The 25,779-nt window shown below is 47.5% G+C and overlaps 1 protein-coding gene across 2 annotated transcripts in view; it reads right to left on the reverse strand.

Annotated features, from left to right (window-relative positions):
* PAPOLG (poly(A) polymerase gamma) overlaps positions 1 to 25,779 on the reverse strand; it is a 522,398-nt gene that overhangs the window by 337,140 nt on the left and 159,479 nt on the right. For both annotated transcript variants that reach the window (XR_013596236.1, XM_078649302.1), the window contains exon 3: positions 17,925 to 17,991. Coding sequence is in view for 1 of the 2 variants with exons in the window: in XM_078649302.1 (XP_078505428.1) it covers positions 17,925 to 17,991 (67 nt within the window). In the remaining variant the exon portion in view is untranslated. The remainder of the gene's footprint in view (positions 1 to 17,924; positions 17,992 to 25,779) is intronic.

Here is a 25,779-nt window from a genome sequence, read left to right on the forward strand (position 1 = left end):
GACTCGTTGCTGCTGTAGTTTGACAAACTTCCCCCCTCCCTCCCCAACACTCTCAACAACCCCAACGTGGGGTAACATGGTAGCAAAACCCCAATCCGCTCCCCCCACCCCACCTCCCTCCCCTTCCAGTTGCATCCCCATCCGGGTCTCAACTATCCATGGGAGTAGGCCTGTCGCCCTCCCACACATCCCACCCTCAATAAACCGCAATCAGTGCTAAAAGCACAAAGAACAGTACTAGGGGGGTGCCAACTTGCTTGCTCTGCCTCGCCGAGCCGTCATCTCTTCCCCTTCCCAGTGCAGCATAGTTCACGAATGTGAGTCTTGTGTGTCCATCTGTCCCTCACGACCTGTAGAGTCTTGCTCCAACTGCTGGATTTCTTTGGCCAGAGGGTGCAGCGAATCACTCCTGGCGTCATCCTCCTCCCCGTCGGATGCCCGGCCCTCCGATTCCTCCATTTCTTCTTCTTCAGAACGGATTCCATTTCGCAGGCTACCAGACCTCGAGCCTGCAACAGAGTCAGTACCCGGTGACGCGGACCTGCCTCGCCTCCTGCCCTGCTGGTCGCTTGTCCTGTATGGCGTTTGCGGTGTCTTGCGCTGTGTCTTCCGCAGTCTCCGTCGTTGCGGCTTCGGCCTCTCCCATTGCGGTTTGTCCCGTAGTGACCGGTCTAGCACTGCCCGGCCCGCCGCCTCCCTACTATTCAGGATAGGTCGCTCCTCCAGCCATTGCCACGCGTCGTCTGGGTGTGCAAAGAAGATGGATTTGTCCTGATAGATGACCTTAAGCTTGGCCGGGAAGAGGAGCATATACTGGATGTTGAGGGACCTCAGCTTTGCTTTTACAGCGTCAAAGGAGCGGCGTTGTTTAGAAACTTCTTGGCTGTAATCCGGGAAGATCATTATGGTGGTGTTTTCAAAGCGGATCTCGCCCAGTGTCCTGGCTTCACGCAATATCAGATCTCGATCGGCAAAGTTCAGAAACCGGGCTATGACCGGTCGTGGTCTCGCCCCCTCCGGTGGTTTGGCCAGGAGCGCCCTGTGCGCCCTTTCTATGAGAAAACACGGGGAAAACCGCGCCGTAGGGAAGGTCTTTTTGAGCCAGTCGAGAAGGAAGGCGACCATACTCCTTTCCTCAACCCCTTCTCTAAAGCCCACGAATCGCAGGTTATTCCGCCTTGACCTGTTTTCGGCATCATCCACCTTCCACAAAAGTTGACGGTGTGAGGCCTGGAGCTCTGCCATGTCCTTCCTCAGCTCAGAGACCGACTTCTCATTTTCCGTCAACCTCGTCTCGGTCTCAGAGACCCTGTCGGTCAAGTTTCGAAAGTCCTGGCGCAGCAGCATAACCTCGGACCCGACCTCCCCGATTTTGGTTTCCAAGGCCGCTCGTGAAGCTTGGATGTCCGTTCTAGACGCCCGTATGGCCTCCATCAGCATGTCCGTGTCATTGCGTGCGCCTGCTTGCATGGGCCGTTGCTCCACCGCTGGTCGCGGAGCCGCGAAATCATCTATTAGGCCCTGCCGCTTGGTCTTGGGTATCGGTGTATTCTTGCCCATAGCTGCGTTGTCAAGAGGCCAGGGGCTTCTGGGATGAACCTGCCTCCCTGCCTCCCTCCGCGGTATCGCTGGGCTCGGCCGTGCGCCGGGAACAGAGGCCGAGTCAAGTAGTGCCTCGAACACGCAATGCCCTTGGGTGGCCCCCAATTGATATCCTGAAAGTCTCTGGGCCAGGGGCCCGCGTACACTCCCTGTGCTCCTCACCGCCTCAGTCCCGGGCCGCCACTCAGAAGGGCAGTAGTGCGGCGCTGTGTACGGAGGGCTCGTGGTGACGCCCCGTCTCTACTGTTCCAGAGCGGGCCACCTGGTCACTAGGGCGGCAGGGACCAGCCCCCTCCCCCCCCGGCAGGCCTTCGCGGCCGACCGCGAGTCAAGCGCCGCTCCGCAGCACACAGTTAGCGTGCGGCCGCCATGTTGGTGAAGGCGGGCGCCGCTTCAGGGGCCGACCCCGGTCTTCTCGTCAGGCAGATATTGAGCTCCTCACCTCGGTGCAGGCCCCCCTTCCGCTCCGCTCCTGGGCCCGCAGCAGGTCACAGACTCCCTCCGGCCGCGGTAGCAGTGTGGGGGACCCCGCCGTCACAGTCCCGGAGCCTCCACGCCGGCCGCCATATTGGATAAGGCGGTCGGTGGTCGTTTCTATCCCGCCTCTAATGTCCGTCGGAGGTGGTATGCAGCCGTCCGCCCGGCCGCCAAGCATCCAGCGGAGCCTCCCCGGGCCTGCGGCAGCGTGGCGAGGGGGCCGCCGGTTCTCAATGAGCGCCTTTCTCTATCGGAGCACCGGGGCCGCCATCTCGCTCTCCTTGAGGCAGCAGAGCCTCCGTTTCACCCGGTGCCCTGGCAGGGATCGCCTTCGTTGCAGCTCTGCAATGAACCGTATCAGGTGCCCGGGCTTCAGCTCCCTGCTGCTGCGGCGTTCCTGGGTCTTGGGGGATCAGGTAAGTCGGATATTTAGGTGGCTCGGCCGGAGCTCTGTGCCGGCACGTCTAGTCGGCCATGCTGCTGGCCACGCCCCCCAATCCTGGGCTATTCTTGAATCCCTGTGGGAGTCGACAGAAGTGTTATTGCGACCCCATTAATGAGAAAGCGGTCAAATACCTGCTTTCAGGTGCAATGTTTTGACAGAAGAATCCATTAGAGATGTCTAATGTCGTTTTATACTTTTTACGCACGATGTTATTGAGTTTTGTACTGCAAATGTTTTGCAACATGAGTTAAGGTGTCTGTAGTCCAAACCCTGACAATATGAATCGTCTGGCTTGGAGACAGGAAACAAAGGATTGTTCATTTGTGAGGTGCATGCTTCAATCACCCCTGATATTCAAGTTGATCTAAGATCTCCCTGACTTGCTTTTTAGCTTCTTGCTTATCTGGGTACTGCCTTTGTGCAGTGGGTTGATTTTTTAACTGGATTTTATGGTGAGGAGAATCCTCATCCCATCCTACATGATTTTTATATAATGCGGGAGCTTGAGCCACCGCCCATTTTCTTGCAAGTGTGTATTTTTTATGAATTGGAATGTGATTTGAGAAGGCGGGCATAATCATTTCTTCGCCATGAGGGAACTCCCTGACAAACTCTGGTGGCCAGTCTCTCAGCTAACAGGATGTCATAGCCTTTCGAAAGGTTATCCCAAAAGAGACCCCTTACTTTCCTAGTCTTGCCCCCCTCTATACGTAATGTTATTTCGTATAATTTATGGGGTTTGCTAACTCTGTTGTCTGCAGTTTCCACTTGAATGTATTCATTCGTGTCCACTGACCCCAGAAGATTCATCAGGATCTTGCGAGCTATGGTCACTTCTGCTGCGCTGTCTAGCATTGTCTGGGCCCACTCTCCGTTTTTCAGTTGTGTCCTCAATATCCTCGGCATGTTTTATTATTTTAATACTAGCTACCTTCTTTCTTGGAAATTGTAATTTTTTTACTTTGATGAGCAGGTTCCTTGTCTTTTGACTGGACGTGCTCTTCCTTGTGTTCTGACTGTCCTCTTCTTTCCGATTTCTGTGAGGAAGTCGGAAAAGATCGAGAGGGACGTGTATCAATATCTTGATATCTGTCAGGTTTTCTGAATTTATCCCTATCTCTAAGGTTGTATCTTTTCTCAGAGGGCTCCCACTGGGGAGACTTGTGTCCTCGGTCCGGTGATCTTTCTCTCCGTTGAGGAGACCTTCCTCTGGACTGGAATCGTTTTTCCCTGGGATTGGATTGTTCATTTCCATCCCAACTCTTTTTTGGAGTATTTATTTTATTTTTAATAAATGTTTTCAGGATTTTCAAGTAGTTGGGGTTTTACTGGTCTCCCACCCAAACTATCTCTACCTAGTTCTTCATAGGATTTTTCTATGATTCTGGCAAGTTCAAAAGATTGTTCTGCTATATCTGTTTCTTTCAATTTCTGGCGGTATGTTCTATCCTCCTTTGCCAATTGAACTAATTCTCTATATGCCTTTGTTAATTCTTTTATTTTAACTAAAAGTTCCTCACTTGACATTTTTTTCAATGTCGGGATGTGGTGTGTAGCTGGCTAGAACCGGCCACGTTGCTCCTGGTCTACCTAGTGGACCGAGCCTGGTGATGTGATTTTGATGTTTTGGGCGCCTTTAAACCAGAGCAGGTGCTCTTGGTTAATTAGTGGGATTTCAACATCCTCGAAAGGAGCGTATTCATCCGGAGGTTCCCCTATTTTGTAATAGTGGAATTCGTGTGTCACAGCGTGTGCTGCTGGAAAATTTATCCATGAATAGAATACCTCTGTCTGCCGATATTCATGGGCCTCTACCACGAATATTACGGTACCACCTGGTGAAGATACTCCCTTTTCTATAAGTTTTTTAGTTATAGTTCTTACATTTACCGGAATGATTATAGCATTCGGGTCTTCATCTTGGAGACTTGTGTCATCCGCTACGAGTTGAGCTGCTATTCTAGCTCTGTTTCTTCTTCACTTTCCGTCATTTTTACTAACAGAAAGTTAAGTTTCAAGGGAAACAAAGATTAGGTGCACAATATTTTGGAACACTAACCTTCAACGTTGATTAAACCAAAAACTAATACATAGGAATCTCTTCCTACTAAGTTCCGGCGGATTTTAACCTTTTACCCACTCCAGACGTCTTTTGGAGTTTTTACGGGAAAAGGGGTCTGTGTGAAAAAGCACGACTGAGTTACTCTAATGTCTTGCGTTAGATTATCGCCTTACCAAACGTTGGGCGCCATGTAATGTAGTTCCTATATTCCCAATAGGCTCTGCGCATTGGAATAATATAAACTGCAGTGTAAACGTAGGACTGAGGTCGACTAGGTCTCTACTGACTATATTAGACTTAATTAGTTTTGCCAGCTAGCTCAGAGGTCACTAGAAACTCTCGAGTAAACAAGGAGGAGTTTTAACTTCCCTGGATAGACAAGGGATTAGCTTCTGACAACCATATAACATGACAACTTTGCTCCCTCAGAATAAAGAGCATCTCTAGAGTGGTGTGAAAACAATAGACTATTATTTCACTCAGTCAATCGTGCATACTTCGTTTCACCAGAGTGCAGAGAAATAGAGAGACTGGCGTTTTCAATAAAAGGTGTTATCTATTGAGCAGTCTTCTTTCTCATGCAAGAGAAATGAATTGCCACAATTGCAATACTTAGTAAAGTAAAGTGCGTACAGTAAAAGGAGTATTATAAAATAATACTGTAAAAGCATTGATATGGTTTCTTACCCATATGATACTTTAAAATGGATAAAATATATACATACATAAATACATTGACTAACGTACTCAACTGGTGCTTCTAATCTACGCCTACCCCGGTGTACCTGACCTAAGCCTAATACGTGGGAAGGAGTAAGTAATATGCTACTTACCAGTATGCATCTTTTCTTGGCATGTAGGGCTGCTGACATTTATATCTTTGCATAGATCGCCGCCTAGTGTTGGGTCCGGATGATTGCACATTGTTGTCCTGGAAGAGTCGAAGTATCACGAGGTAGGTGGCTCCTCCCTTGGACTACAGTGCGCATGGGCATCCTCTCCATCCTCATTGTTTTTCGCCATTGTGGCAGGGATGGAGTATGATACAGTAAGTGATGTCCATGCTAGAGATTAATTCTGAGTGCTACAGCTGCGACAGGCACCAGGGAGGAGGGCGGGCGATATAAATGTCAGCAGCCCTACATGCCAAGAACAGATGCATACTGGTAAGTAGCATATTCCGTTCGAGGCATGTGGGCTGCTGAATTTATATCTTTGCATAGAATAAATAGCAGTATCCTCCTTTGCGGCGGTTGCCTGTGCCAGCTGCAGCAGTCTGAAAAAAAGTTTTGAGAACAGCCTGACCTACAGCAGCTTGCTGTTTGGAGTGTACATCCACACAGTAGTGTTTGGTGAATGTGTGTATGGTGGTCCATGTGGCTGCTCTACATATATCCTCTAGAGGAATGTTACCTAGGAAATCCATGGACGCCCCTAACTTGTGTGGAATGCGCTCGTGGGGGAACTGTTAATGTGGGTTTAGCCTTTTGATAACAGATCTGTATGCACTTAACAATCCATCTGGCTATACCGGATTTGGAAATTGGGTTGCCTTTGTGCTGTGGAGAGAATGCAACAAACAGTTTCTTAGTTTTCCTGAAATCTTTAGTCCTGTCTATGTAATACAGGAGAGCTTGTTTAACATCAAGTGTGTGCAGTGCCCTGTCTGCCACTGAATCAGGATTGGGGAAGACTGGCAGTTCAATTGTTTGGTTAATGTGGAACTGTGACACCACCTTAGGCAGAAATTTAGGGTTGGTACGCAGCACTACCCTATTATCATGAATCTGAAGGAAAGGCTCCTGAATAGTGAGTGCTTGCAGCTCACTAACCCTTCTAAGCGATGTGATCGCCACTAGAGAGGCTACTTTCCATGTCAGAAATTGTATTTCACAAGAGTGAAGAGGTTCAAAGGGTGGACCCATTAGTCTGGTGAGAACTATGTTTAGATTCCAGACAGGAGAAGGTGGGTGTCTTGGAGGAATTACCCTCTTGAGTCCTTCCATAAAAGCTTTAATGGCAGGCACTTTGAAGAGGGAAAGGTGCTGTCTGTTCTGAAGATAAGCTGCCATTGCAGCTAAATGTATCCTGATGGAACTATATGCCAGATTGCATCTGTATAGGTGCAATAAATAACCTATGATGTTTTCGGTTGATGCATCTAGTGGATTTATGTTATTAGAACAATAAATGACAAAACGCTTCCATTTTGCCGCATAGCACGCCCTGGTTGTAGGCCGCCTAGCCTCCTTGATGATGTCCATACAGTCAGGGGGCAGGTTTAGGTAGCCAAACTCTATGACCTCAGGAGCCATATTGCAAGGCTCAACTGTTGCGGATCTGGCTGCTGTATGTCTCCATGGCTTTGAGTGAGGAGACTGGGTGTGAGTTGCAGCCGCTGGTGGGGCACCACTGAAAGTTCTAGGAACGTGGTTTACCATGCTTGCCTTTCCCACATTGGAGCAACTAGGATGAGCGTCATGGAGTGCTGGCGCAGTTTGCGCGCTACCAGCGGTATGAGCGGTGCTGGAGGAAAAGCGTACGCAAATCTGTTTGACCAGTTCATCCATAGCGCATTGCCCTGAGACTGCGGGTGTGGGAACCTGGCGGCGAAGGTGTGGCATTTTGCGTGGCGAATAGGTCTATTTCTCGATGTCCCCACTGCTGGAAATACGGTTGTAGCACGGAGGGATGGAGCTCCCACTCGTGCATTTGATGGCTGTGCCTGCTGAGCAGGTCCGCTATATGGTTGTCCTTGCCTGGGAGGTGTTCCGCCATGAGGAACATGTTCCTTTGAATGGCCCACTTCTAAATGCTCTGTGCTAGGTGTGACAATTGTGGTGAGTGTGTCCCTCCTTGCTTTTGGATGTAATACATTGCAGTCATGTTGTCCGTCCGGATCTGCACGACTTTGTTGCACAAATGCAACTTGAACGCCTTCAGTGCCATGAAGATTGCCATCAGTTCCAGTAGGTTGATGTGCATCTTCTGCTGCTGCGTTGTCCATAGGCCCTGCACTGTGTAATGGAGGACATGCGCTCCCCATCCCTGGAGAGAAGCGTCCGCTGTCAGCGCTATGTGGCACAGGCTCTTGGACCGCTCGTCCCCTGCAAAGGTTGTGTGTTGCACCAATGCAGAGAGTTGTATGCACGACCGGTCACCAACACTAGGTCTTTTAGTTTTCCTTGAGCCTGGTTCCACTGTTGCGCCAAGCATTCCTGAAGCGGACGCATGTGCAGCCTCGCGTGTGGGACTATAAAGATGCAGGAGGCCATCATGCCTATCAGCTGCATAAACACTTGCGCTGGGAGTGAGTGTTGGGGCCTGAATTTTTATGATCAGCACTTGCATGCTGTTGACTCTTGCGGAGTTTGGGCGTGCTGTTGATGTTAAAGTGTTTATTTCTGCGCCCAAGTACTGTTGTAGATGTGCGGGTTGAAGATGAGATTTCTGGTAATTTAGTGAAAATCCCAGACTGCGCAGGAGGTGAATTGTGCGGGATATGTGGCTGGCACATTGCTGGGCCGACTTTGCTTGGATAAGCCAGTCGTCCAGATAAGGATAGACACGGATGTGTTGTCTCCGAAGGTGCGCAGCTACAGTCGCCAAGCACTTGGTAAACACTCTGGGGGCTGTAGTGACCCCGAAAGTCAGGACCTTGAACTGGTAATGCTGGTTGTTTATGGTGAACCTGAGATTTCCTGTGACTGTGGTGAATGAGAATGTGGAAATATGCATTCTTCAGATCTAAAGTGGCCAGGAAATCCCCCTGAGCGAGCAATGGCAGAACTTGCTGCAAAGTGAGTATGTGAAAATGTTCTGACAGGATGTATTAGTTCAGGGGTCTGAGGTCCAGAATGGGCCTAAGAGCCGTCCTTTTTTGGGATTAAGAAGTACAGAGAGTACACCCCTGTACCCTGGTCTAAAGGCACGAGTTCTATGGCCCCTTTTTGCAGCATGGAGATGACTTCTTGCTGCAATAAGTGCATGTGCTCCGCGGACATAGGACGGTGCCTTGGGGGTATGTTGGGTGGAGTGGAGGTGAGTTCTAGACAATATCCGTATTGTATAAGCTGTCTCACCCACCTGTCTGTGGTGATGCCTTCCCAGACTGGCAGGAACTGCTGAAGTCGTCCTCAGACCGGTGTTACATGGTCCGGGGGCAGTGACAAGACGTCACTGTTTATTGGTGGCGGAGGATCTGGCATTATTATTTCCCCGTCCTCTGCCTTTGGTGCTGTTCCCACAGTATCCACCCCTATTGTTCTTGTTATAGGTGGTTTGTGTGCCGCCTTTATTGTATTGGGCTTGCTGCGATGCTTGTCCTCTAGAAGCTCCCCTGTTACCGGAGCGACGAAAGGAACCGCCTCTGAACTGTTGTGACTGTAGAGCTCCCATGGACTTAATTTTTTCTAGGGTTGTGTCTACATCAGGACCAAATAGAAAGTCAGGGTTAACTGGCTGATTAAGCAGAGTTGTTTGGATTTCTGACTTGAAACCAGATATGCGAAGCCAGGCATGCCTTCTGAGCATCACACTAGTGTTGATGGCCCTAGCTGCTGTGTCAGCTGCATCTAACGTATACCACAAAAGTATTAGAGGGTCAAAATCTCAAAGGTGATTACCAGAAACAAGGGTAGTTACCAATAAAGCCAAATAAAGAGAACTACAGCAACCAAATCAGGTTTGTGTCCGGTCTCTGGCACCCATCAGTCACCACTCGGAACCGCCCTTCATCATTTGGGGCTCCGAGGACAAACACCATACCTATTGTTTGCTCCGACAGAGAAGGACTAGCCCTCCTGTGGGGTAAGGATGGTTAATGTAAGTTAAAAAGATATATACTCACAACGTGGCTGTGGGGTAAAAAGAGTGCAGTGCTAGGGATAAATGATACCAAGAGTAATAAGGAAAGTGAATAAAATTGGTTTAAGGAGCAAAAATTATTTTATTAAAGTACAACTCCTGACACCAAGGTTAAAAAATAGCCAAGACAGGGGAATTAATAAACTGTCTAGCGGTGGAACGTGGTCGACATGTTTCAGCAATTCTTGGCCAATCGGCCTTGCTTTCTTCAGGACCTAAATTTTAACGCTACTGCAAACAAAAAAAACCCTTATGTGAAAAAGTGTGTTCTATACAAGGAAAATACTGGAACGATTTCATTACAAATTGTATATGTCACCTGAACCTTCTAGGTATACTCGTTCCGATACTTCTTACCAATTCAGTAATTAACTGATTTGTAAGAAGTAAGGACCTCACCCCACCTGGCTGCGGCTCAGGACAAAGGTGAAGCACCGCTCTATCCGTCGGTACTCCGACGCGGCATCTGTGCCGTCTGGGGATGAAGCTGCATCTAACGCACATTTAATGGATGCGTTTGAGATTAGCTTCCCCTCCTGTATCAGCATTTCTGCTCCCTCCTTATAAGCATCAGGCAGGTGTTGCAGTAGCTGCTCTAACGTGTCGTAATGAGCCCCATCATATCTGGCTAATAGGGCTTGTGTATTTGAGATTCTCCAAATATTAGCCACTTGTGCTGCCACACGTTTGCCAGAAGCTTCCAAGATCTTGGATTCTTTGTCCGGAGGAGGAGCATCACCACTTGTCTGAGAGTTCGCTCTCTTACGAGCATTAGCCACCACCAAGGAGTCCAACAGGAGTTGGCCCTTGATATACGTAGGGTCTACAGGCGCAGGCCGGTACTTTTCAATTCTGGGGTTTACAACCCATGCCCTTGTTGGTTCTTTAAAGATGTCAGTAGCGTGTTTGAGCACACCTTTAAGCATAGGCAACGTCGTCACCGATCTTTCTGAAGTTGAGAAGGTATCAAACAGAAAGTCTTCCTCTACTGGGTCAGCGTGCATATCCACATCATGGTTAAGGGCTGCCCTTTCAATTAATGCGTTAAACGCAGCAGTATCCTCAGTTGGTGAGGTCTTGACCGCATAGGACTGAGCGTCGGGCGCGGCGTGTGGCTCATCAGGGTCAACAGAATCAGTCCATGGTTGGGACTCCTCTTGATCAGTGTCAATAAGATAATTAAATTGTTCCTCATTGTACCCTTCCTCAACATCCTCAGGGGCATGTGTGGGAGAAGAGGCACAGTCTTGTCCAAAGGACTGTATAGGTTCAAAAAGAGCAGGTGAGGTGGCAGAGTCCCTTTTCTTTTTGAGTGGTATTTTGTACGACTCCATAGGATATTCTGGAATGATTTTCCGTTTATAAATTGAGTCTCCCTGTTTGAGTCGATGAATAGTTTCGACTGATTGTCATAGGATGGCAGCTGGAACAGAACGTCCTCCTCCATGGGCTCAGTTGTGGAGGCTACGACAATGATTTGGATGGGTCTGTGCCCTTTTGGAGCTGCACCGCCTTAGGCCGTGCGGTTGGGGGCAGTACGTACTTTATGGGCGCCGTAAGCGTGGAAGACTGACTGACCTTCTTCGAGGGAGGCGTTGTTTTCAACCCGACCGACTTCGATTGTTCAGCATGTTGCTTATGGCCAGGCGTCGTCTCGAGCTGTTGGTGCGCAGCCGGTACGCTCTTTTGCTTCGACGTGATACGTTCTTTGGGGTGGAGCTTTGTTCTCGACTCGAAGGCCTTGACCATTAGTGGCTTCCGAAGCGTCAGATCGAGGGTCTTTTGAGCCTTAAGGCCTTTGGTAGCGTCGCCATCTTTGGACCCGAACGTCGAAGACGTGAGTGTGACGTGCTTGACTGTTGAGACGGGCTTAGGCGCTCCGTTCTTTGGATCGACAACTCCTTGCGACCCCGAGGGGTCGAGGACACTTTTGGACTTGATTGGTGCCTAAGTCGTCGAGCCGATGACTGTTTTTTACCAGTTTCGGTTTAGTGTCTGTAGGTTTCGATTTCCCCACTGATTGAGGTTGACTGACCGATGGCTCCTTTGAAATGTCCTTAGCCGGGCCTGGAAGCGGGGCTACAGAACGTGGATGAAGATCTTGGCTAAGGCTTTCCGGCGATGCCTCGACCTGAGCCTTGGAAGGTACAGAGTCTTTAATGGGCCCCGCTACTGCAGTTGGGCCTTGCTCATCGCTTGAGTCGTCGCCGACGGCACCGATGGCTTGTGCGTCGTCTCCTACCTCTACGATGTCTTCATCATGGACGTAGATTTCCTCATCATAGTTCGAGTTCTGCTCCGACGCGGGATCCGACTGTTGTTCAGGATCTTCTACTACACCCTCTGGGTAGTTAGCCTGGAAGATGTCCTCTGGTTCGGGTGCCGACTCCCGTTCCGACTATCGTGCAGCGTGCCGAAGCGTTTTCTTCGATCTGAATCGATGACAGGCCATGCAACTGGCCTCGACGTGGTCCGGTGATAGGCATTTATTGCACACCGGGTGCACATCGATGTGAGGGTATTTGGAGTTGCAAACGGGACATCGTTTGAATGGACTCCGTTCCATCGTCGATCGCGGATGGGGCCTTTGGTGTCGAAAAGGCAATCGGCCTTCGACGTCCTGCTCGAAGAACTGGAACAAGTAAGAGGCACCGAACGAAAGACAATACCGATGTCCCAAAGGCCTTTTGAAAAAGTTTTTACATATATTCCGACATGAGTTAAGAAAGTACATCCAAACCCAATGGCGGAAAAAAACAATCTGAGGATGGAGAGGATGCCCATGCGCACTGTAGTCCAAGGGAGGAGCCACCTATCTCGTGATACTTCAAAGACTCTTCCAGGACAACAACGTGCAATCATCCGGACCCAACACTAGGCGATGATCTATGCAAAGATATAAATTCAGCAGCCCACATGCCTCGAACGTAGCAGTTTAAGTTAAGTTGGGTTTTGCCAAGGATCTGAATCAAGAATTCTCTTACGGGTTTAGTCAGCTCCGTACCTTGGTAATAGAATGTAGGAGGTCTTGTATCTCTCTCAGGACTATATCCCAGCAACCCGCAAGGGTGGCTGGAAACACCGGAGCTGGATTTTCTCGGCTGGAGAAAAAGACATAGTCTTCCTCAGTGCGTCAAAAGGGGAGGGGCGGCTTCCTTCGGCTCCTCGCATCAGCTGAGCTTCCGGGCAAGTAGATAGCCGCTCTGCTCCAAACCGTGTCTTTGCTCAAGGCAACGTTGGTATATTTATACCTGAAAGGTGCCGGGTTTGACGTAAGGTTGGACTTAAGACGTCATCAAGAACTAACAGTTCTTTCCGACTCTAGGAGTTCTTGTGCAAATCAAAACAAGAGCAGGGGGATTTCCCGGGCTGCTGGAGGCTTGGTTTGTTTAAAGAACGCGTTGTACTTTCTAGGAGTCTAGGGGAGTAGCCTTGCTGTATTTGGACTGCATGGGCTATTACTAAATATGGATATGATTCTTATGCCTTTATAAGGATACTATTTATTATAACCATATAAAAGAGCATAAATCGGAATATCGAATTAGGGTCCTAGATAGAAACACAACAGGCTGCCCATATTCCATTGGAGATTTTGATAAGTGTGCAATCAATGTATGGGGCCTGGGCACATCTCAGGAAGGAGATGGGGCTGATAAGAGAAGCCAAGAGTAGGGCTGGGGCCCTGGGCCAACCTTTTGATGCACAGATCACTGTGGCTGATTTCTAGGTGTGAACTCTAGTCACTCCCATGGACTGTGTTGTGGGGCTATCAGCTTTGGAGTCCAAGAGGAACAGAGAGCAGAGGAGTGGGTACTTCAAAAGAAGCAGAGCCCCAACATAAATCAAATAATTAAACCCTAAATCACATTTTGTGAGTCTAAAAATATACTATGCAAAGGGCAGACTGACCCCAAAACTCATCTGCCAAGCAGCCAGAGAGGCTGTGATGATGGAATGCTCTGCAAGACTTCTGCCTGACCAGGAATGGGGTAAAGGCATGCAAGTGTTCCAGCTGTTTGAGGGAACATAACTCGGGGAAATCTAAGAATACCTGCCCTGGAGAACAAGTCTGCCTGCCAAGACCAGGGTGCACTGTGAGGAAGAGGAAAGTGTTTGAGACACCAGGCGCACACCCTCTGTTTCGACCTCTGACAGCCCAAAAAGACATAGAACAGGTACGCCTACGTCCTCATGTGTACACGAGGTAAGAATAGGCCACAACTGGTGAGATTTTCATTTTTTGTCGTTACTGGTCAGATAGGTGGATGGACTACAGGAGCAGGAGCAGGTGGACTACAGGACTACTTGTGAGACTGGTCTCAAACTCCTGGAGAAAAGGAAGGGAAAAAAATGGAAAAATAAGACAGGACCGTAACAGGCAAGACCCATTGTTTATTATGTATTTGAGCTTGTAAAGCGCACTGCTACCCGTCCGTAGGTTTCCTGGCGCTGTATAACTCTGGGGAACCCGTCCTGGCTTTCCCTGTGGGATGGTCCCTGCTGAGAGTCCCCAAGGTGGAGCCAGGCATCCCCGGAATTGATGGGGCCGTTGTGGAGATTAGGCAAGCTAATGCCCAGAGTTGCCGAGTGGAACCCCTGATTAAAGTAAGCACCGAAGCGAGAATTATCGAGTCCGCTGACCCAAGTCCACGACCCTGCCGCGTCGGGAATTGAACCCTGGTCCCGGGCCGACTTTTGCTCTCGGGTCTGCCGCCTCTAACCAGTGAGCCACACTACTCTACATTCTTACCTGCATGGTGCATGAGGACATAGGACAGACTTTCGGTACCTGTGCTGCACTGCCGAATGCTCAAAACCCATTTTAAGCTCTCGGGGACCGAAATGTTGGCAGAATTTACCTGGGGAAGATGGCTAAGACATTAGCTCATGATTTCATCCTAAATTAGTTGCTTACCCTGCCTTGTGTACCCATAACAAAAACATTTCCTTGGGTACATAGAGGCAGTTTTAATGTTTGGACTGAACCCCCCTCGTTTAGCCAGTACTACTACTTCTGACAGACCAACATGGTGGTACTACCCGGGTACTAACAGATAAAGCATGTCATGATAATGTGTTTAAGGCTTCTCCATCCAATCTTGGTCTTTTTTTCCCTAAAACAGGATGTCTTATTCTAGTGAGAATAAGGTGAATAAGCTACCATACCCCTTTTGTGTGGGCACTATTCCCTGAACTAGGACACTCCTATCCCAAGGAGCGTGATGACCACTCTCCATCATGAACAGGGCTGCGCACTTAGCTATATGCATGAGGTGATTTATCACAGGACAATCATGAGGCATTATAATGGAGGTGAAGAGCAGAATGTTAAGAAATGCCTTCTGTTCCTTGCCATGGCGGAAGCTGTGTGCTTGGAGGATGCACCATGAGGAAAATAAAGCAAGACTTAAATGCTTAGCCACTGCCCCCTCAGACTGTACGTCGTCTGCCTCACAATTTTCATCCTCCCGAAGAGTCCTTCAGGGTATTGTCGTGCACAAGTTGGTTTTAGTGGTATATCTCGAACAAACTGGTCTCTTTGCTTTTGCAACAGCCATCACACCAAGCTGCATCCCTTTAGCAGGTCCATTCTGTGACAGGAGAGCCAAAAGGATGTGACAGTCTCCTTCCATCCATCCATCCCCAGAAGCTTTCTTTACAAAATAGGAAATGATCAAGGAGTGGTTTGTGGTTACTTGTGCATGGAGCCCAAGCAATCTGCCCTCAAGCATCTATATATATATTGCAGGGACAGCACACTACAAATCTACAACAGCTATCTAACATAGTGATCGTTACTTGTACAAGACAAGTGGTGCCAGTGTCACACACACAAGTCTTTGACAGCCATCAAATAAATCCAGCTCCTCAAGGTTGGCCACTGTCAATGCAATTGTGCACCCTCACTAATGCTATGCATAGGGCAGCTGGCTCTGAAGGAATGCTACAGAAGGCACCACTGCATTCTATGCATTCAGGAAAGGGGGAGCATTCGCCACAGAAACTAAAAGGGATCGAGTGTGTGACCACCCCATAATTCCAATGAAGGCACCATGCTCGAGCAGATGGTTTATCCAAGACCCATCCCTATCAAGACATGGTCTGGATTGGCCGGTCTTGCACATGCAGGAGAAGGACTGCTCCTCCCAGGCCCAGCACAGTGCAAGCCAATCCCCCCTGGGCCCATATCTATGGGTGGCATCAGGGCCCTGGACGTGGTGACTGCCATACAATCTGTGCTCACTGAAGCCCCACTCATTGCACTTTCCCAGGACTACACCATGCTCAGGTCCCAATGGTTACCACCATCCTAGGTCCAGGCATGTTAGGTGGCCATTGCTAACAAACAGGTCCTTAGCAGCAGCTCTTCACAAGCTCATTGTAACTAATGTCTTCAGTTGACATTTCACTCCCTCAAACCCTGCAAGGAAGTTTCAGGTTTAACGTGGATACCAGTGGGAATGAGCAAAGCTATTGTGAGCCAGTCCTACCCAGCCAACATCTTGGATATGTCGCCTATGCTACTTTTTGACTGCCTGAGACTGCAATTATAGTATTTCAATAAAGGCACTGTCTGTTGCAAAGCTTACTTGTCATCTGGTGAATGGGAACTGGTTTCTGTGCCACTACAGACAAGGACATGAGCGAAAGGCCATTGACTGACCATCAAATCTACTACATTTGTGTGGAGTCAATAGGAGAATGTTTTCCAAGTGGGTCATCCAGGAGGCTATGGTTTACAGAACAGATAATGTGGGGAGCGATCTACCAGGCAAAGGTAAAGTGGGTTACTTCAGCTGGACCTCTGTCTTCTAGACTAGTGCCACCACACCAGTTTCCATCAGTTCTGAGCAGTGGATGACAAAGAACATGCACGCTATTCATGACCTTTGTTGGATGATGTAGCAACAGCTGTCCTGACTAGAGCAATGTAACCGCTAGAGACTGACTTAATGTCTTGAGAAGCATCCATCCGATTGCATACTTCTTCCAGGCACAGCAAATAAAATTATTAGTTGCTCAGCTTACCACTGTAGAGTAGTCCTTTAGGAACATGGCATAGCTTCATGTAAACTAAGAAGCAGGCATCAATAAATTTGTACACATGGCAGATAACCTTAAAGTATTTCATTATTGGAAAAGTACTCCCTGATCAGTAATCCAAAATATCGAGTGCTGAATTTCACAGTAAAAGACTAAAAAATAAATTAACAAAAGGAAAAAAAGAGTGGCCCCTCACCCACACCAGTGAGCCTTAGTCATAAGGGTACATAAACAGGAGCAATAAGGGCCAAAACATTAGCTCCACTTTGGAACACAGCTCCCTACCAGCCCTTTCATTGAGATGTAGGATATTATAGTAGGGAGGTAAGACTTGATTTTGACTCTAAATATCGCCCGCCCCACACATTCCATGTCCCCAGTTGTACACTTAGTAGACAGAAGCACCAGTTTCACCTTGTTTTGTGCTAATGAGGACTTCGATGACTGTTCCCATGGAGACCAGTCTACAGCCGAAGCACATTCTCAGACGGAGAAAAATCTGATTTGTTTCCCCCTTCGCGTCTTTGTAGTGTTGGGGAGCACCTAGTTTGCACGCTAATCTGCCCATTTTAACAAATACTGCATACCAGGTGATGTTACAAGTTTTAATATAGCAGTTACTCAAGCAGATGAACCATGGGGAAAAAATATGTACACATTATGTTTAGCACTACCCAAATAACATCTTACAGACCTTTCGGCAGCAAGAATAAGCAAAGAATGTTATGCCAACAGATAGGTCTTTGGAGGGAATTCTGGAAAGGCATCAGTTGTACCAGAGTGAGGATTACTTGCCAAACAGAGTAAAAATTACAAGCAGGCTGTTATAAGAGGAGGGCAAAAAAAGTATGCAAAGAAAAATTGTCAAATGACCGGATGTAGCAAATAAAGTTCTTAAATCCAGTATATAATGCAGGTATTATTTATTGTAGATAAATCCAAGTTAAGTTAACAATAAATTGATCAATAGATGTAATAATAAAAACCCCACCAGGAGCAGTTCTTCTCTCGCTCAGCCTGTCTGCCATCAACTGCCTCTACTCAGAGCAGTCAGGTACCAAACATTCTAAGGTGTCATCATACATTCTACCAGATACAGTGGCTAGGCAATGGGGAAATCCAAGCAAGGGAAATGCAAGATATAAACAAGATGCAACACCGGAACTGCAGAAAAACCTGCTGCCGCATTTCCAAGTCAGCCAGGAACAGCATTTTTACTGAAGAGCATCTTAAGTAAATACGCCATTGAAACATACTTCCATTGCCAACATATCAGCTCGGTGCGGAATTAAACATGTTGCCCCCTCCAGCCCCACGAGACAAGTCTCAATCAGACTTTTAGAAAACACAAGAAAAGTAACTGATCCTTGATCTTGGCTCTTACACTCCCAATGCAGACACCCAGCACGCTCAAGATTAGCTTACCTTTGTTTCACTGAGATCTGCAATCCATTCTTTAACCAATTTGTCCAATTTACCCAAAACCACTAGCCTGCAAAGAGAAAAGTAAGAATAAATAACAAGCATTGGCTAAGCCAATAGGTTGCGTATTAAACATGCAAATCAAACAGACTTTGGGCTTGCCTGCTCACAGATCTTCAAGGAAGGATAAAAAGCAATATAGTTTGAAGCTAGAACATTTGCATGCATGGAAAGTGCTTGGCAAAATGAACGAAGACAACACTAAAGGCAGATAGGCAACAAAATCATTTCACAAGGGGACCAATAGGAGAGAAAGGTTGGGTAAGCAAAGTAGAAGGACAACAAAAAATGAATGGAAGTTAATGAAGCAGCACCCAGGTTGGTTAAAAAACAAAAACTGTTAAGTTATGGGCAGTGAAGTTAAAGTTCGAGAAACAGGGTTCAGAACTTAAAAAGTAATTCTAAATAAAGTGGTAGCTTGGCTGACAAAAAACTTAAGATCTAATTAGCGGTAAGAAATGTATTTATATACAACTGGAATGTGCAGTTAAGCTAAGTTTAGTAGCGAGGACTGGGACCTAAGGATAAGTAAATAAAAATATTGTGGATGTTAATTTGCCAAAAATACAATTGGCGAGTGGGAAGCAATTTCTTGAACTGAAACTAATGTGCTGGAACCAGGGCACAAGTCGAGGGTACACACGGGTAGATGGTCTACCCACTATTCTCACAGGTGGGCACCGACTACTCTGCCAAGAGATTGGGCCCCACTAACATATGCTAAACTTGTCCTGGTGTAATTTTCAGACACCGGGACACCTTCAGCAGGACCTGCATGTTGTCTGCTTTTGTTCAGAGTAGCAACACACAGGCAGGAAGGGGCTTATAAGATCCAGCTGAGACCAAACCAAAGCCGAAGTTACGGGGTCTTCAGACCTCTTTATGTTGAAGTATCGTGACTGGGAACTATAGGGAGCCTCACACCTAAATGCAAATGATGGAAAACAAAGGCGCACAGCTTATCAGTTCACAGGTACTGAAGAGGCATGCTTTTGACTTTGTTCTGTCACTTGTATAAGAGGTATGGTACACTGCAAGAATGTCAGATGTTTTGGTCGTCCCATTATTTACACAAACAATTGATATACCACTATTTTGTTTTATTTCTTTCATAGCTCTTTAGCACTGCTCATCCCAATGCAGGGTGGCAGAGCGTCGGAGCACTTTACATCAACGTCACATTATACACGGACAATAAATCATGTGTTCATTTACAGGTTGTGACACCTAACAGCGACCCACACGTCCCTCATAGCTCAATGTGCTATATTAGGAGTACAATTTACGAACTGCAAGTAGCAAAATGATCTTGCTGTTCAACCAATTAACCCACTGTAGGAGGATGGCTTAGTATAAGGTTCACACTTAAGTGAAGCACCGTGCACTAATCCAGAAACCCCTTATAGTGGTTTTAGTGGTGTTAGACAACCTTCGAAAGCTCTTTAAAATGGTAGCTGTGGAGAGCCGCCTTCAGACTTAGTCCAGGAGTATTAAGCAGCTTGTTTGACCATATCTAATTGTAATTGTAGGCATACTTATAGAGCGTAGCTGTCACCCAAAGGGTATCCTGGCTCTATGACCACAAACATTCCTACAGATGTTAACTACACTGCTCTCGGGAAGAGGTAGGTTTTGAGATCCTTTTTAAAAGACGAGAGATCCTGCTTGCACCTTAGGGACAGAGGTAAGGAATTCCAGAGTTTGGCGGCCGTAAAGCTGAAAGAGCGGCCGCCCATCCTCACCCTTTTTATCCTGGGGACTGACCAGGAAGGCCGAAGAGGATCTCAAAGGTCTGGCAGTAGAGTACCAGGAAAATAGATCTCGCAACATCACCGGGCCCAGCCCATGCAGGGCTCTGAAAACCAGACAAGAAGATTTAAAGCAAATCCGTTTTTGAACCGGAAGCCAATGAAGATCCGAAAGAGCAAGAGAAGACGAGGCAGACCATGGCCGAGAGAGAGCTAGTTTAGCCGCCATGTTCTGCACCCGCTGTAGCTTCATGACCAAGGTGTTAGGGGCCCCCAGAAGCAGTGCGTTACAGTAGTATAATATACTGAGATTAATACTGCGCACTGCTTCCGTCCTTGCCGGGGGGGGGGGGGGAGGTAGCGGAAGAATTTTCCGCAACATGCAGGTCGCTGTGGTTTTATTGACGAAGGCATCCAGCTGGAGACTAGGCCCGAACAGGACGCCTAAGTTGCGGACAGATTCTGCCACCGTTACAGAGCCAAAACCCCTCGGGTAAAGGACGGGACATTCGGTCCGATGAACAATAGAGAACTTCAGTCTTTGCTCCATTAAACTGAAGCGAGTTCTGGCGCAGCCAGTCCGCCGCTGCAATCATGCAGCGGTGAAAGGCTTCCATGGAGACCGCTTCCCTGCCCTCAAAAGAAAAAATAAGTTGAGTGTCATCGGCATAATTGATGAGACATGCCCAAATGACTTGATCAAACTTATTAGAGGGCGAAGATATAAATTAAAAAGAATCGGGCTGATTGCAGAGCCCTGCGGCACGCCCTGATTTACATCTCTAACAGCTGATTGAAAAGGCGGCAAGGCCACAGATTGCTGCCTATTACAGAGGTACGAGGCCAGCCAGTCCAAGGCCAAGCCGGTCACCCCGGACTCCCGGAGCCTGCCAAGTAAAACCGCATGGTCAACCGTATCGAACGCGGCCGACATGTCGAATCATATCGTGTAGGTTAAACGAAAAAGAACCACACAGTGTAGTTATAAATATAGGTCTACTTATTACACAACACTCACTAACACCGAGATATCAACACAAATACACAATACTTTAATTGTACACAGGTATGCAAGTACAATACCCATTGGTATCCAGGGGGAGACCAAACCATGTACTAAGAAAGTGGAATGCGAGCTGCGACCAAAGTTGAGACTAGGAGACTCAGAAGAGCTTTAGAAACAAGGAACTACCCAAGGTAAGTACCCAGGAACCCTACGAAGGCTGTATGCAGAGTGGAAACAGCCACGTACTCAACAGAAGTCAGAGGGAAAGTCACCGTTGTAGTTTTGAAGGACCCTTCCCAGCGGACCCTGAAGCAACCCCGTGGAATACAGAAGGTTGGAGAATCACCGCGGATTCCCCAGAAACCAGGATACCTACCCCAGGGAAGCCAGATGCAAAGGTGCAAAGTGACATCTGAAACCATGGTAGACAATGGAGGACTTCAGGAAAGATGATGCTAGAGAAAACTGTGCACGAGTCCGGTGGAATCCAAGGGTGGATTTTTAAAGAGAAGAACCTGCAAGCAGAAGGGACAGAATCTATGCCATTCCGAGGTGACGAGGATGACAAGATACAGGAGAGGAGACGGTGACCTTGTTGCTGCAGCGGTGAGGACCAGGCGGTGCGGAGGAAGGCCAGGAGCCATTCATGAGCTGTATCACGTCAGAAGTCGACAACTGGTGGGGGAAGAAAGGTGGGGAGGGAGTCGGTATCTGGCAGAAGTAACAAGCCTTGGCAGCAGCAACAGACGTGGTAAACAAAGGAGCAACGTTGGAACCAGCAAGGTCCAAGGGACTCGCCAAATGCTGGCGAGTCTGAGCAGGCCCGAGCAAGCAGGGAAGTCCACTGAAGCAGGAGACTACCCTGGAGGACCCAAAGGCACATGAGTCGCAAGAGGACCTTAAGCACCTCACCAAAGATGAAGGCCCACGGTGCAGAGGATGTGGCGAGGATGCCGATCTTGACAGGAAGAGATGCTGGAGCTTCTTGTAGCCTGAAAATCTTTTGAGTGCAGAGCCAACAAGCAACGGCAAGTAGACGCTGTGCACAGGGATTTGGATTGTTTCAGCGAGGGATACTGGCCTCACAATTGCAGAGAGGGCAGGTCAGGCCTCGAGTTAGATGCAGAACCGCCACATGTGATGCTAAACCTCTTTAAGTTCTTAGGATGTCAGGAGCAGCAGATCGGTCAGCTTCATTGCAGTGCCTGCAGATGCATGAGTGTGACTCCTTCACTCCAAGTGAGATTACTTTGGATGTCCTGGATGCCCACAAGTCCGTTGAAGATCCTGAAGAAGCACAGACACCGACAACTTGCAGAACAGCGAGAGTCTTCCTTGATGCAGTCTCGGTTCCAGGCAAAGTCTAGCGAAGTCTGTGTCCAGACGGTCTAAGAGTGACGTGGTTTCAGGCTAGAGTCCTGTCCCATGGCGAATGAGGACCTACCCACAGGTAAGCTCTTTAATACCCTAAGAATGGGGTTAGGACAACCCAGGGGTCCCTCCGAGAGGAGGAGCTAGACACAGGGGAGGACACTCATTTCCTTTGTCAAGTTTCGCACCACAGCAGGAGCCAAGGGCGCCCAGAACTGCTTCTAGAGTAGGCAAAGAGGGCACCAAATGTGCCTTTCAAAGCAGTCTGGTGGCGCTGGCAAGCACCCCCACCCCAGTACACCCAGTCCTGTCTGGGAGGTAATTACACCTCTGACAGGAAACCTGTTCTACCTTACCCTGCTCGAGCTCAGTTCAGCAGCAGCACGAGGAGGAGGAGGGCAGAATCATGTCTGGGGTTGGCAGCAGCACTAGTTTACTAGCAGAACCTGGAAGGCTGTTACCGGGACTACTGGCAGTTTCCCAGAGGAGCCCCCAGTGCATGGAATCATACGTACAACACTTGGTATCAAACAGGTTGGAATCATACCCTAACACGCCCAGGTTCGGCACAGCCACTATATAGTTCGCGATCGCGTAATGACACATTGCCATTGTATGCATCAAAATGGCAGACCGCACTTACAAAGCATGGAGAATAGACTCTGGTATTTGTAGGGGGTGTCCTTCACATGCAGTGGCACCCTCACACTTCTAACCCAGCACCCTGCCTTCAGAACTGAAATGCCTGCCTTAGGGGTGACTAAGTAAATAATTTGTTAGGTTAATACAAAACCTTTACAATTTCCACATAAAAAAGCATAGACGCAAAGTTCATAATTACAAACTCAAAGAGCATCTAATAAAACATACATTCCTTTGTTAAAATAGAGCAGTGATCAGTAATTAGTGTCAAATACAATGAGTTGGCAAAATCCTTGGTCTTAAAATAGGGCATTAATTAGTCCTCTCAAACTAATTAGATGTTAAAAATTCCAATAAGCTAGGTGCATGTGCAAGGTTTTGGCAGTACATTCAGTGTAGAGGACGAGAAGCATCGGACCTGGGGTAATGGACTAAGGCCCTTGGCTGCTTGCTGCTTTCAGATATCCAACACTATTCATTCTTGCATAAGAGGTTAGTAAAGTCATACTCTTTAGGGGCTAGTTCAGTATGATAGCAATACCAAGGATTGTGCATGGAACATTTTTTGTCTAAACAGTTTACGGAGAGTGTACTGATACTGTCACGGAAGGTGCCTAAAGAAGGATTGAGAAGAGGATAGGGATCCAGGAAACCTAATCCATTAGTTAAAAAGTCAATATTTGGGTCTCTAAAAAGACAACTGTGCAATGCTCGATTGATTTATAAATAGCGGCAATGGTGTGTTATGGTTGAGTTTTATGCTCCAGCATGTAGGTCTTCAAGATAGAGATTGACCTGAATGGTGGTTGTTCACTGAGAGTCTTGGTTGCAGTGCTATAGATGGTGTGTAGCTTGATGCCATAGCTTTTTCCCCTGCTGCTTTCATAAGTCGTACAAAGGGACACAATAACTGTACATCTCCACCTCCGAGGCATGCCTTCACTGCTTGTCCACAGGATCTTATCCCCTTGCTTCAGTAGCAGTCGCCGTTCAACTTGTAGTTCTCTGAAGATACACAGTAAGTGTAATACACTCAGACTTCTCCACATAATACGGTCTGAGCCAGAGATAGTTTCCGGGGGGGGGGTGGTAGAATGCCCATTCGAGAGTGAAGGTATTTTTTTCATTCTCCTGTTAAATCCCGCGCTTAGATAAGATTGCAGAGAGGACTTGGCGTAGCTATGCACAACAAACTACAGTTTGAGTGGTCTCACGGGTGGCATAATACATGCTGCAGCCTATGGGCAACCCCTGGCGTACCTAGGCCCTGGGTACCTTAGTACCATTTATTAAGGACTTAAGGGTACACCAGTACCCAATTGTGGAGGGACCAAAGTACTTCTTACCATGTCAAATTTAGGGAGGAAGCACAGTGGGTAGGGTCCTGATAAGCAGGTTCTCAGCCTGACTATTCAAAAAATAAAATCATACTGACACCAGCAAAAAAGTGGGGGCAACCATGAAAGCAGATCCTACTGTCCTACACCCACTTACTCATTTACATAAAAAACATGTCTGTCATTTTAAATATATCCAATTTCCCGGCACTCAAGTTGTATCAATTTTAGTTCCTTACTTATCAAAAAATAAGAATATCGGTCATTTGCATGTTACATGATGTTCTCTGCAGGAGACATTAACCAGCTGCAACTTTGGAGGAAAACGTATTAGCTGGACTATGATTATTATTCCCTGAGATTTAGTGGACACAATGATATCTGCAGCAGGTGCCTTAACCCCATAAGACATTCCAAAATAAAAACTTTGCAACCAATTAAGCATAACCGCTTTACTGACATGTTTCACCTTGTTGCCAATTTCTTTGAGGCAGTGTTTAAAAAAAATTGGGGCCCAGATTTTGAGTCCGGGTTGTGTCAATATTTTGGCACAACCTCAACTCAAAATCTCATTTGGTAAATATTGTAATGCGCTTAAATGTTCTCATGATAGACCAGCTAAACATATGTGAGGTCTTAAGATCTAATTGCCTACTGTGAAGTCCAGGATTGTGAAGCCATTTCCTATGATGCCCAGTGTGATGTCAGTTGCATTCTGACAAACTTGATTAGCCTCCTCCACGCCCCAACTATTTTTAAATGACTTGTGTCCTGGCAGTGAAGTAAAAAAGTGCAGAAGAGTATGGATTATGAATGAAAAACAAGTTAATGTGCAAACAACTGGGCATTATGGCCAAGAGAGATAGATACGAAAGAAAAGCATATGTGATTACACTGAAAGTTACTGCTCAAACACTAAAAATTGGAATGTGTGGGCGAATACAAAGTCAGGAAGGAGAGAATAAAAAAAGTGTAAGTAATGGAAGAGAGCACCGAGCTCAGAAGCGAACCATGAAGGAAGTTGTACCCCAAAAGTACAAGTTATTACTTGTGAAACGATATATCTGTAAGAGACATTAGTTAGTATTAGATTCCTTACCTTAGAATATCCCCAGGCATCAGACTGGATCCGGAAACTTTTGCGTAGCAGTACCCTTGCGCGTCGGTAGGCGTCGTCTGCTGCTCCGCGTCCATCGTCGGCGTCGTGGGCGCCGTGATGACGTCGGAGTATTTAGACGCCGCCTCCGCGTGCTGACGTCAGTTCTTAAACGCTTCAAAAGGGGGTGGTGATGGACAGAGTATCTGAATTAAGCAGAAGACTCCTACCCAGTCAAAAGATCAGGGCTTGATCCATCACCGTTTTTTAGCTCACTGCACCATCCCAGTTCAGAACGTGGCTACATGCAAATTAGTCTGACCCTGGCCCAGTGCATCATGGGAACAGGGCAGACCAAACTACCAAGCCAATTCTTTACTGGAAAGGAAACAAGCTTCCGGGGACAGTTCTTAGACAGCTTTTCCACGCCAGAAACGCAGAGCCATGTCAAAAAAAAAACCTACACTGGTGCCATTGAAACTAGGGCCCTGAAAGGGGTTAACCCTAACCCTAGATATCGGTTCGCAGAACGGGGAGGATGGGTGGGTCGGTAAGGAATCTAATACTAACTAATGTCTCTTACAGATATATCGTTACA

This window comes from Lissotriton helveticus, chromosome 6 (assembly GCF_964261635.1).
Source record: "Lissotriton helveticus chromosome 6, aLisHel1.1, whole genome shotgun sequence".
Taxonomy (NCBI): Eukaryota; Metazoa; Chordata; class Amphibia; order Caudata; family Salamandridae; genus Lissotriton; species Lissotriton helveticus.